This window comes from Labeo rohita, unplaced genomic scaffold, assembly GCF_022985175.1.
Source record: "Labeo rohita strain BAU-BD-2019 unplaced genomic scaffold, IGBB_LRoh.1.0 scaffold_1264, whole genome shotgun sequence".
Taxonomy (NCBI): domain Eukaryota; kingdom Metazoa; phylum Chordata; class Actinopteri; order Cypriniformes; family Cyprinidae; genus Labeo; species Labeo rohita.
This window is the reverse complement of record NW_026127411.1, coordinates 4223-17131: the sequence shown is the minus strand read 5'-3', so window position 1 is coordinate 17131 and position 12909 is coordinate 4223. Positions and strand designations below refer to the sequence as shown.

The following is a 12909-nucleotide window of genomic DNA, read 5'->3' as shown; positions in this document are numbered from 1 at the left end:
AAAAAGAAAACTATGAACCAGGCAGGACAGATAACACTGACAAATAACCATCACATTGCCCTACTTAATATTTTATTTGTTTGTTTTTTATGCAGGTGTCTGATGTTGATGCAGTCTGGACACTAATATGTGTTGGATTGCTGACCATCATTGAAGATTATGTATTTCTCCAAATCTTCTCTGCCTTGACCCTGTGTCTTCTGCCATCATTGTTTAGGGTGGTACTGCAAAGAACAGTCTGTAGAATCTACATCAACTGTTTGCTTCTGGAATGTCATTTGGTACATTTGGATTACTGCTACATTTGGATTGACCTAATACCATGAAAAACACTTGGAGATTCATTCAAAGTGTGGTGCTTTACTTGGGACAAAACAAAACCCTGAAACTAAAGTGACTTTTTGAACTTTAATTATATAAACCATTGGCAACGTGTGCAGCCTACCCAGTGCCATATTTAAACTCATCCTCCTACTGCTACCTCCACTTCTTACACTAAGCATACCCTAAATCAGATTGTTGTTGGTTTGTATCAGATTGTTGTTGGTTTGTGTAATACATTACCTTTCACTTTGAATTGTCACTGCCTTAAATTTATGTGTCATATGAATGGAACATTGTTTTCATTAATTTGTAATGGATTTTTTAAGCACTTAAGTTACTAGACTAGTTAAATTACTAGTTACTATTACTACTTAAATTAATAGTTAGTAATTTAAGTGCTTAGTTGCATTTACTTGAACAGAAATCTAATTTATTGCTAAAACCATGCAAACCGATAGCTTTAAATAAACCAAGTAAGCATTACTCTAGCACCAGAGTAATGCTTACTTGATTTATTTAAGGCAATCGGTTTGCATGGTTTTAGCAAGTAAATTAGATTTCTGTTCAAGTAAATACAACTAAGTGATTCTGAGTTACCAGAACTTGTGTGTAAGTTTACAACACTAAATAAACCTTTGTATGTACAAAATACTATTCTTATTTCACTTTACTTGGTTTTTTCAAGGCAATCGGTTTGCATGCTTTTTTTAAGTAAGGTTTACTAATTAGAATTTACAGTGTTGGCACATTTTGTTAACATGACGGCTTTCTTCTTCCATTAAGGGTTTGGTGTCACTGCATCTTTAAATACGCAACACACACATCTCCCTCTAAATTCACCAATCATATGATGACTTTGAAACACCTGAAGTGTTTCCAATTGTGTGTGCCATATGCATCAGATATTTAGCCAACGGTCTGTGGGCATGACGTCTGAGGTTGAGACTATACTCCGAATAAGGCCAAGATCAGACAGTCCAAATAAGTGCACGCAATCTTAGTGGGAGAGCCATATCCACACATTTTGTCCATGTGTGTGAACTCAATGACAGGCCTTTGAAAGTAAATCTCAGGAAGCACCTGTGATGAAAATTGTCTGTATATGAAAGTTGTCAGTGGGGCGGACTGCAAATGAACTGCAGCGTGCCGATTTGGCACTTGGACAAGGACGATGATGGTTAAGAAAGGTTGTGCTTTGACCACAAAGTCTTGGGTCTCTGCAAGAGGCTGATGTGGATGTAGATGTTTGCCTGGTGGGGCGTTGAGCTGAAGTGGCAAATGATGAAGATAGCAGGTGACTTGAAAGAGAATGATTCTGAGAAAATGCCATTCAGCACCACCTTAAGGCACATCACACCAACAGATGCAGACTAATGTCGACTGGCGACAAAGTATAATACATAATTTCTTACAACCTCCAGGACTGACAAACATTGATTCAGCATGGTCATTTGGTGGAAACAAGCACTGAACAGTGGCAACAGACACTGATAAGGTTAACACACTGATCTGTCAAAACCTGACGAATCTGTATATTGCTGTTAGTCAGTGCAGTGTGTAAACTGGCCTTTATATAGCTTAGCAGTTCCCCTCTATTTCACATGCTTGAACATCATTAGCTAGCGTACTTCAGACATATGTGGCACTTTGATGTCATACAGGGATTGGTCTGCGCAGACCCAATGCATCTCAAACAACCTACAATAAGTACCATACTTAAAACTAGCACAAAAGTAGCCAAAAGGCATTGCCGCAACACTGTTAAAGTAGCCCAATTCTGCGGGAAAACCGCAGACTTTGCAACACTGGTAGTAGACGTAATAGAGTGGGATGACTTTCTTTTATATGGGAATTTTCAATTTTTACAATGTTTTTGTAATGTCCTTTACTAACATTAATCATGGTTTTACTAAAAAAAACAGTTACTGAAACCATGATAACCACAAATAACCGTTGTCTTGCTACACAAACTATAGTTTAACCATAGTATTTCTAGTAAAACTATTGTTATACAATACAATGGTTGCACCAATGCACCAAAACCCATGGTTACTACACATTTATTATAATAAAACCATGGTTAATTTTCATAAGGGGTAATAATTCACGGGTTGAAATAATAAAAAAAATAGGTATACTAACAGTATATACATTTGATTAGAATATTTTCTATATTCTATATTATAAATATGTGGCTATATGTTGCAGCTCGCCTTTAAAATTCTTTGCTTGTTTTTGAAGCCGCGGTTTGTATCTCGCGAGAGTTGGCAATAGCTTCCGCTTCGTACAACCAAGGAAGAGCAAAGAGTTTCAGAGTCTCATCGTTAGTTTTTCTTTATTTTATTATTACTTATAAAAATAGTATGTAAAATATATATTTAAATTTACTGGGGCACCATGATCATCGGGTATGTTTATGGTTTCTTAATGATATTCTGTTTCACATAACAAACCCACACTTTTCACTTCTGTTCTGTCGCGAAAGGCCATACGTGCAACATGCCAGGCTCGCATGCTGTTTTGGTTCCTATTTAAACTAGCATTAACAAACTAACACTTTCATTGTGCAAAATGCTAGTTTGGCATACATTGCCTCGTTAATGGATTAATCACAGTTTGATAAGTTAACGAGATCCAGGTTAATAAATAGCTGAAACTATTATTTTGATATTGCTATTAGCATTAGCACATTGCAGGCTATTGCCTTTTTGTTTCGCGGTGCATGTGCTGAAAAAATTGTGAAAATTTGATAGCATTTAGACTGACCGAGTCTTACTGTGCATTCAATATATTGTTCCATAGAGGAAGGAAGATAAAGATGTTCGCTTGTGAACAACACAATTTAAAGCAGTCCCGGTTCTTGACTGCTATAAAAGGGTGGGCTGGTAGATATCCTGGGTGTGCATTTTTCTGGTGGGGGCAGAGAGATACAATCTAGATATTTATACTTTTTATTTATATAGATATTGCTGTATTAAATATGCAGCTTTATTGCAGTGTTGCTATATGTACACTGAAAAAAGAGCAATATCGCACTATCATGGGCAGCCTAGCAAACCAAAGAACACCATCCACTTTCACAACAAAATTACAACAAATTAAATCATTATTAAATGTATATCTGGAATAATTTTTGTAAACTGTTGATAGTGTTTAACTATTTTTTTTTTTTTTTTTTTTTTTTTTTTTTTATACCAGACAAGGCCGTAATCAGAACATTTTGGTGACCAATTGTTTTGAGAAAATTATAAAGTCTAAACCTATGAGATGGTATAAATAACTAAATAAATAAGGATTTAAATGGATTTAGGAATATATATTAAAAGAAGAAGAAAAGAAAAGAAAAACATTAAAGAATAAGAATTTTTTGTAATCAATCTGTACTGCAAATAATATTTATAGGCCTAATATATAAAATATGCAATTATGAATTACATAAATCACCTGACACCCCTACTTTCAATACAAAACGAATAGTTAAAAAATCGAATAGTTTGCATCATTTGCATATTGTTGGTCGTTTACATAATCGTAAAACAACTGTCAAATACGCGTTTACTTTAACGTTACATACCTCGCACTTTCACTAATGCCCCGCGTCGGAGTTTCTGTGAGCAGTAAGTAAGGCCCGCCTTCTTTGATTTGATTGGTCATCTCAGTCATTTGTCATTTTGACATTGATGAGCGCTGTTTTTTTAACGTCTTAAGTAAAATGCAGCGGGTTTTACTTTTACCCTATGACATTTCTGAAAGAAAACGTTACATTTGTTACAATCAAACCGAGTGTTTATATAGTAATGAGCGCAACTTACATCCCACAAGCTCTTCATTGTTTACTTTCAGTTTTCATTCGTACATTCCGCATTAACAGCAAGTCAAAAGGGGTAAGTTTTCAACTGAACACGCATTTTAAACACTTATATGTTCTTGCCCCGTCCATGCAATAAATGTACGTTATTGAATGAGGGATGTTTTTTTAGAAAATTAAACTGCTCAGGTTATTTTAGTGGTAGGCTAGGATTCATATTCATACTTAACTCCCCATAACTCCTAAACTCGCTGTGATAGCGCGCAAATATTTTTGCCCGTTTACGCTGGTTGGCAGCTTCTGTTTTTACGCAACAGACTAAAACCACCGGGTGAATGTAGTGCGCCTTTGCGTTCAACTAATAAAATGGCAATCCTGCAATTCTTTTGTGTTATTTTATTATTGTTGGGGCAGTCTCCAGCTATTCGTACACTTCTAAAAACACAGTCCGCTTCATATTGGTTTTAATTATTGCACAAAATAATTAACCCAATATTTACCTAATTCTGATTGGGTGGGCAAGACAGTCATTTGGGTGGGCTCAGCCCAAACCTGCCCATGTCTAGAGCCGGGTCCGATTTAAAGTTACTGCTGTATTAAATTTACAGTTTCTACAGCATCTAGATACTAAATAAGTGAAAGACATAATCAAACATGCACTCAGATATGCAGATCACATTTTAAAAGCTCTATATTATTTATGCATTAAGACTTTGAAAAATAAAAAATATTATAAATGGGTGTAAAATGTTAGCATGAAAATATTTAGTTTGTTAAAGGGTAGTTAAAACAAAAATAAAAATCCTGTCATTAATTACTCACCCTAATGTTGACCTTTGTTCATCTTCAGAACACAAATTAAATATTTTTGCTGAAATCCAAAGGCTTTCTGACCCTGCATAGACAGCAACAAGAGCAATCCATGAGACTACCCTGACATGTGTGTACAATCCTCCAAGGTGCAGAGCATCCAGGTTCTACATAAAAAAGCCGGCTCTTGCATTAGCGGCGGCACACGTGTCATGGTACTCTAGTAAATTCACATTGAAGACTGACAGGGAACAAAATGCATTCTTGTAGGTTTTTTTAAATTATAGACTATTTTATCAATGTCCTTACTACCTTTCTGGGTTTTGAATGTGGCAGTTGCATTGCTGTCTACCCAGGGTAAGTAAGCTCTCTGATTTCATAAAAAATATCTTAATTTGTGTTCCCAAGGTGAACAAAGGTCTTAGGGGATTGGAATGACATGAGAGTGAGTAATTAATGACAGAATTTTCATTTTTGGGTGAAATAACCCTTTAAAAGTAATTTCACTTTAACATGCAGAGTGCAGGTGGTGATTGCAAGTGACATTGTAATTTTGTATCTTTTTTTTCTTGTCTTCACCACCTGGCTACTGTTGTAAAAATGGCTTTTAGGTTGTGACGAATAATGAAGATGGTATGATGTTGTTCTAAACCAATGCACATTAAGTTCGACAGCAAGTCGATGTGTGTTATTATCGGCAGTCACTTCCAATCATGCTTTTAGTGTTGCAGGAAAATTGACATCACAGTAAGTCAGAGAGCATGGCCTGATTCAAGGCTTGTTGTGAACGTTTTTTTGTCAAAAAACAAAACAAAAAATCCTCCTAACTGCTCCTAATTGAGACTGATCATCCCTGAACTCAAATTGTGAATATCAAACATGTTTGATTTTTACAGCTCTTAATCATGCTGTCTCTGATGTGATGCCGTGAGACGCAATAGCCAATGAGAGCGAGCAAGTGTCCCCTTCTGGATGTTGCATGCTTCTATAGCTGAATCTTAGCAGCCACAAACATGCACAAAAGCTACTAAAAAGGAACACCACACAAATTCTTTTATTGCTATTTTGTTTTTCACTGTACTACAGAACGCATGCCAGGACAGCCAGCTGACAATGTCAATTTTTCTCCATGTGTTTTTCTTCTCTAGTCACGTTTGAAATCGTTCCTACAATCAACAAGTGTGTGTGCATTTAGAGGATTATAAGGTTAAAAATAAGTTCAGTTCATAGATCTCTCTCTAATGAGCTGATGATCTGAATCAAGTGTTTTAAAGAAGGCCTGGCACTTGACGATTTCAAATCTTGAAAACTGATTTTAAAACCTTGGGAGACCATAGACATGAAGACAGTTTCCACCAGGCTGTAGGAATGATTTCACAGTGACATAAGATCTCACAGAGACTTTAAACGTGACTAGAGAAGAAGAATGCATGGAGGACCATCAACATTGTCAGCTGGCTCTCCTACTGTTCGTTCTGCTTCACAGTGAAAAAAAGTATTTAAAAAAAAAAAGAATATGGGTGATGTTCTTTCCAGTACTCTACTTTTGTTTCAGCTATAGAAGCACGCAACATCCGGTAGGTGACGCTTGCTTGCTCTCATTGGCTATCGTGGGTATCATGTCAGAGGAAGCCCGTTCAAGAGTCGTAAAAAAGTTGTTATAAATAGCAACAATATCAAACAATTGAGTTTGGGGACGCTCCCTACTGGATCGGGATCAGTTACATAATCATAATGATACCATACAATACGAGATTTATTGGACAGAAAATCAAATCGGGCCATGACCCCCTTATCGCTCAGGGGTGCAAATCAGCCTTAAAATCTTCAAACCTTTAGCCAGCCTAAGGGAGACACAAAATGTGAAAAGCAATCATCCCCAGGACCAGGATTAAAAACCACTGAGTTAAAGGAACTTGTTTTTCTGTTTCTGCAGTTGGTGCTTCATCTGTGCATTTGCAGTGCTGATAAGCAAAGGTGAGCACCTAAAATAAAATTGGATGATAAATTCATGCCACATGTATAAATGCATAATTGTTGGTTTATAATTACAGTTTGTGTCTTTTCAGTGTGTCTGCAGGTCACAGTAGTGGGTTTTATTGGTGGTTCTGTTGTCCTCCCGTGTTCTTCAACTGCACATAATTTTAAACTTCAAGACATTAATGTGCTTTGGAGAGACAAACGCAGTGAGAGTATTTGTAATGTAATTAAAGGAGAAGATTCAGTAGAACGACAGGGGGTACGGTACAAGAACAGAACGGAAACTTTTCCTGAGGATTATTTGAGAGGAAACTTTTCCATCAAACTCAAAAATCTGACTCGCACTGATGCAGGAGAATTCAGCTGTTTCATCACACACTCACATGAACTTTGTACTGTACAGCTGATCATCAATGGTGTGTAAAATAGTTCATTTATGTTTGAAGCTTTAAATTAAAAACAGCCAGTCTTGATGCTGCTGTATAGAGTATAAATAAACAGATCTGTTGTCTCTATTACAGTGCAGTAATGTTTTTTTTGTTTGTTTGTTTGTTTTTTTTATTTGTTTTGCAGAAACAGCAGGAAAAGGAAACCAATCCAGTGAACAAGAAAACCATGGGCCAGAAACACAATCAGACTGGACGGTCTTGATCTGTGTTTTTATAGTATTAATTGTGATCATTGTCGTGGCCGGTATCATGGCCGGTTTCATGTATCACAGGAAAAAAAGGTTTTCGGCTGATTATATAGGAGTAACAATGACAAGTTAAATGTTTGAACAGACTCACTTCCTCTTATTTTATGAGTACAGTAGTCAATATTTGAAGTGGATCAAAACATTTAATCAGAGTTGTCCTAAAACCAAAACAATACCCGTTCTTGCCTTAGGACAACTTTGATAAACTTTTATTGACTGACTTCAAATGTTGACTACTGTATACTACAAGGTAAATGTTACTTTCAGCAGAATTTGTACAGCTTTAATTGTTTCTTAATTAAAATACTGTGCAAAATACTGTTAAGGCCTGTTGCTCCTTAAGTGTCAGTTGCATCTGAGCAAAGGTTTTTTTTTTTTTCAGGCACCCATGTTACAACAAATAGGAGTGTTGACTTGAGAAGCTTGAACAGCATGTCATGATTAACCCTTTAGTGTTCTAGTAAAATTTGCAGTACAGTGGAATGCTAGCAGGTTAATTGTATTTTCTGCTGCAACTCGTGTTCCTCAACGTTTCACAGATACACCATGAATCATTGAAAAATGTATCTTACAGTGTGACATGATGTAACACTTGAAATGTGTCCCCACATTAAGTCCTTAAATTTGAAGGTATTGGACCTGGAAAAGTCCTTAAAAGGTTCTGAAGTAACCAAGGTGTGGGAACCCTGAAACAATGTGCACTGCTTGTTCTTATTGCATAACGATGAGATCTAGAAATACTATATAAGAAAAAGTTGTTTTGCTGTTAATCCTGTCAATAAGTGGCTGCCTTAACAATTATGAACCACAAGTGTACTTTCTTTGTGTTGTGTTTGCCAGAATAAATGTATTTTGTATTCTCGATCTATTTCATGGTGGTTAATATTAAAATATGATTCAGTAATTCCTGACAACAAACATGGGTTGAAGGTGGGTTAAGATCTGCTCTATGGCTCTGCAGACTGATGTCAGAAGAGTTTATTTACTGTATTTCTGCTGTACTCCAGTTTAACAAAGTGAAAAGTTTCCCTTTCCCTGCATATGCTCAAGGCCTTAAGCTGCTCCCATACCCAATGTATCTTATTAATAATAATTACATTTAAGCCTTACTTTAGCGTAGTTTTTATTTATTTATTTAGTCAGTCTGATGGTGTTATAATAGATAACAGTTTATTCATTTATTTATTATTTCTAATATGTAATGTTAGATATTGTTGATTTCTTAGATTTCAAATGAACATTTTCTTAGAAGAATATATATATATATATATATATATATATATGTATTATGGATATTATATAATGGAAAATGGACATTACTATTTTTAAGAATATAATGAGTATATGTTTGGACAGCTTTTCTCCTGTTATGGAAATAAACAGGAACAAAATATGTGGTTTCATAGAAGTTTGCTTTCTAAACCCTACTTCTTTTGATTTTGATGTTCAGACTTTCAAAGCTATTGACCAGTGACTTATGTTTATGTCTTACATAGTTATGAAAAAGCCAATCTTATTTTTTTCAGTTTTTTTTTCTAATAAATATATATTTTTCTAATCAATAATATATTTTATTTGGCTTAGTAATGTGAATAACTATAAAGTCTCTGGTAATACATATGTTATACAAGAAATCGAGATGTCATTTAATCTTTTTTGGTGAAAAGAACAGCAGTGGATCAAATAATGGGTAAATGTACTGACTTACATGAGGATGAGAGAGAAGCTTAATTTCGTAGCTCCTCCGGGAGACGGATGTAATCTGTATCCTGTTCCTCAAGTGAAACTTTTCTTTAAATAATGTCTATGTATTCTTGCAGTCACTGTGTCTCAATACGCTGTCATTGCTTTGGCTTACCGTCACTGTCTACAAGCAACACAAGAATGCAGATATTCCAGTTATATTCTCATAAAAAGAAACCGAAAGGAACAGATAAAGAACTGAAAACAATAGGGATGCAGTCTGGGTTTTCCATGCATTTGACTTACAAATGACTCTCTTCTGAAGGAATTAAATGAATGAGCAAATAAATAAATAAATAAATAAATAAATGTTTGTTTTGGTCATATCTGGGCTCAATCAAGAAAGATCTCCCTCATAGTTTCTATCTTGTTTTCATCCCGAGAGACTGCACAAGCGATGCAAGAGACTTCACCGTGATATTCTCTGATAATATGATGGGAGGAGAGACTTAAACAAAGTGGTTGTGGTTAATAAAACTGGATGAGCAGGTTAGTTGACATGCATGGTATGTTCTTTTTGAATTACAGTCATGCTTTTATTATATTATAATATTAACCTTTTGAAACCTAACATTTCATTTATCAGTAACACCGTTAATATAAATTAATCTAACAGTGAAGAAGTGAGAAATGTCCAATTGAAAATGTGTTGGTGGGGATTTTTCAAGAATTTTAGTGCAGTTAGTGCAGGTTCCATTATTACGCCAATAGGTGGCAGCAAGGGACTTAATGAAGCAGTTGATTTGTTTTATTGAACATCATCTTACAGTTTTTCAAATTTGCTAAAACACTAAACCCCAGTAAAAAAAAAAAAAAAAAAAAAATTGAAAATGTGGATTTGTGTTTAAGGTTTGGAGAAAATGAGTGATGGTTTCAAAAATGTGTTTTAGCATTTCAGAAAAACTGTAAAAGAGTCAACATACAAGCAAGGCATCACTGAGGTATGCTGAAGCTTTCACATAATTTATAGAAATCAGTGCAATAGTCAGGAACATTGTACTGAAACCAGTAATGTGAAATTCCCTTTAAAGTTGGCATGAAACAGAAGTTGCGATATTATTTTCTTTGTTATTGCGACATATATCCAAGTGAAATGGCTTCTTGAAGAAGAAAAAAATGTAGGGCAGGACTTGATTTTGTCCATCAGGAATTGATTGTATATTTGTGGATGGTTGTCATGTGAGTGACAGGTTATCTTGGCCTTGTGTTGGCAAACAGTAAACAAGATGAAGAGATGTTGGCAAAGATACACTCATCAGTCACAGCAATGAAAACACTGACAGGTGAAGTGAATAACATTGATTATATCATTACAATGACAGGGCAGCACAGTGAAGCACAGTGGTAGCTTTCACCTTTTATCAAGAAGCTATTCTGTGTGAAGTTTGCATGTTCTCCCCATGTCCCCAGGTGCTCCAGTTTGCCCCATAAAGGTGCAATGCGCAATATGGCGGAATAGACCCACCTTCTAAATGAAAGAGCCAATCACTGATCGGTAAAGTCATTGAGTCACTGCATTACCTACTAAAAGTGCTGCAAGGAAGGACAACTAGTAAACTGTCATCAGGGACATGGGCACCCCAGACTCACTGAGGCATGTGGGGAGTGAAGGCTAGACCATACGGTTCGATCACTCAGAAGTGTCAAATTGTCAATGTAATGCTAATGAAAGGTGTCAGAAGTCACAGTGCATTGTAGTCAGAGTGCCAATGATGACCCCTGTCCACTGCCGAAAGCACCTTTGGGCATGCGACCATCATAAGTGAAACAGGGAGCAATAGAGGAAGGCAGTCTGGTTTGATTAATCATGTTTTCTTTTAGATCAGGTGGATGGCCAGGTGCATGAGGGCTATTTACCTGGGGAACAGATGGCAGCAGATGCAATATGGAAAAAAGGCAGGTCGGCAGAGGCACTGTTATGCTCTGGCCAATATTCTGCTGGGAATGCTTGGATTCTGGCATTCATGTGGATGTTACTTCGACACATACCACATAACTCAAGATTGTTGCAGACTATGTTAGACTCCTTCATGTCGGTAGTGTTACCTGATGGCAGTGGCCCCTTTCAGCAGGATAATGCCCCTTCCACACTGATAAAATTGTTTAGGAATAGTATGAGGAACACGACAGAGTTCAAGTTGTTGGCTTGGGCTCCAAAATCCCAAGATCTCAATCTGATTAAGCATCTATGGGATGTGATGGACCTACAAATTCATGAAGATCCTATCTCACAACTTGCAGATTTTTTATTATTATCTTTACTAGATCAAAAGTACCTTGGGGACCCCTATACTTCTAATGGGGGATGCCCCAGCTCTCTTTAGCTTGAGCACTGCATAGTAGTCTTGACCGCTTAAGAGCAATATATAATAATAATAATAATAATAATAATAATAATAATATTAATAATAATAATACATTTTATTTAAGGGCCCTTTCAAACCACTCAAGATCACCGTACATCAAGAGCAATAAAAAACAATAGCAACAACAATAAAATAACAATAGGCAAGATGAATAAAGGAAAAAAGAATGCTAGATTTGAGTGTAGACAGTAATCATGTAGAATAAGCTAATCTGAATAAATGAGTTTTGAGTTTAACTTTAAATTGGGATAACGAGTCTAAGTTACGTATGTTAGCTGGGAGAGAATTCCACAGGCGAGGAGCAGCACGACTAAAGGCTCATGGTGGTTAAACGAGCTGTGGGTGTGTGGAGGACACCCAGTGAAGAAGAACGAAGGGTTCGAGAAGGGATGTAGGGCTGGATGAGATCTGAAAGGTAACATGGAGCAAGGTTATGGAGAGTTTTCTCTATGAGCAGAAGAATTTTAAATTCAATTCGAAATTTGATGGGAAGCCAATAAAGCTGTTGAAGAAATGGAGTAATGTGTTGTATAGATGGAGTCCGGGTTATGACTGAGCAGCAGAATTCTGAATCAGCTAAAGTTTGTGGAGAAGATTGTGTGATAAACCAAATAAAAGAGAATTACAGTAATCGATGTGGGAAGTTACAAGTGAGTGAACAATTAATGGCAGTACTGTGTGGGGTGAGAGATGAACGGAAGCAAGCAATGTTATGTAGATGAAAGTAACAAGAGCCAAGTTTTAATTTCGTGGAGACAGATAGATTAGGAAAAATAGAGGACCTAGGACAAAACCTTGAGGGACGCCACATCTAACAGAAAAAGGTTGGGAATTAAAACTTGTTAATTGTACGAACTGTGAACGGTTAGAAAGGTAAGAAGTAAACCAGGTGAGAGGAATACCAGAGATACCAATAGCAGATAAATGGTTCAACAAAATTGTGTGTGAAATGGTGTCAAAAGCTGCACTCAAAACAAGCAGAACAAGAATAGATAAAAACCCACTGTCAGCAGCCATTAACTTATATGAGTGTTTTCAGTTTCAGAACTGAAATCACTCATATAAGTTATTATTACAAAGGTGAGCTTATACCTGTGCTGCAACTGCTTTTTCATTGATTTTGGAAATAAAAGGAAGATTTGAAACGGGACGAAAGTTATCTAGATTATTAGGGTCTGCAC

At 36.2% G+C, this 12909-nt stretch overlaps 1 protein-coding gene across 1 annotated transcript; it reads left to right on the top strand.

Moving 5' to 3' along the window:
• The first annotated feature begins 2578 nt into the window (after positions 1–2578).
• Positions 2579–8481, top strand: LOC127157934 (V-set domain-containing T-cell activation inhibitor 1-like). The gene is made up of 4 exons (XM_051101107.1): positions 2579–2732; positions 6879–6919; positions 7012–7338; positions 7496–8481. Exons 1-4 carry the CDS (start codon positions 2722–2724, stop codon positions 7690–7692), a joined length of 576 nt encoding a protein of 191 aa, XP_050957064.1. The 5' UTR covers positions 2579–2721; the 3' UTR covers positions 7693–8481.
• Positions 8482–12909: the final 4428 nt, after the last annotated feature.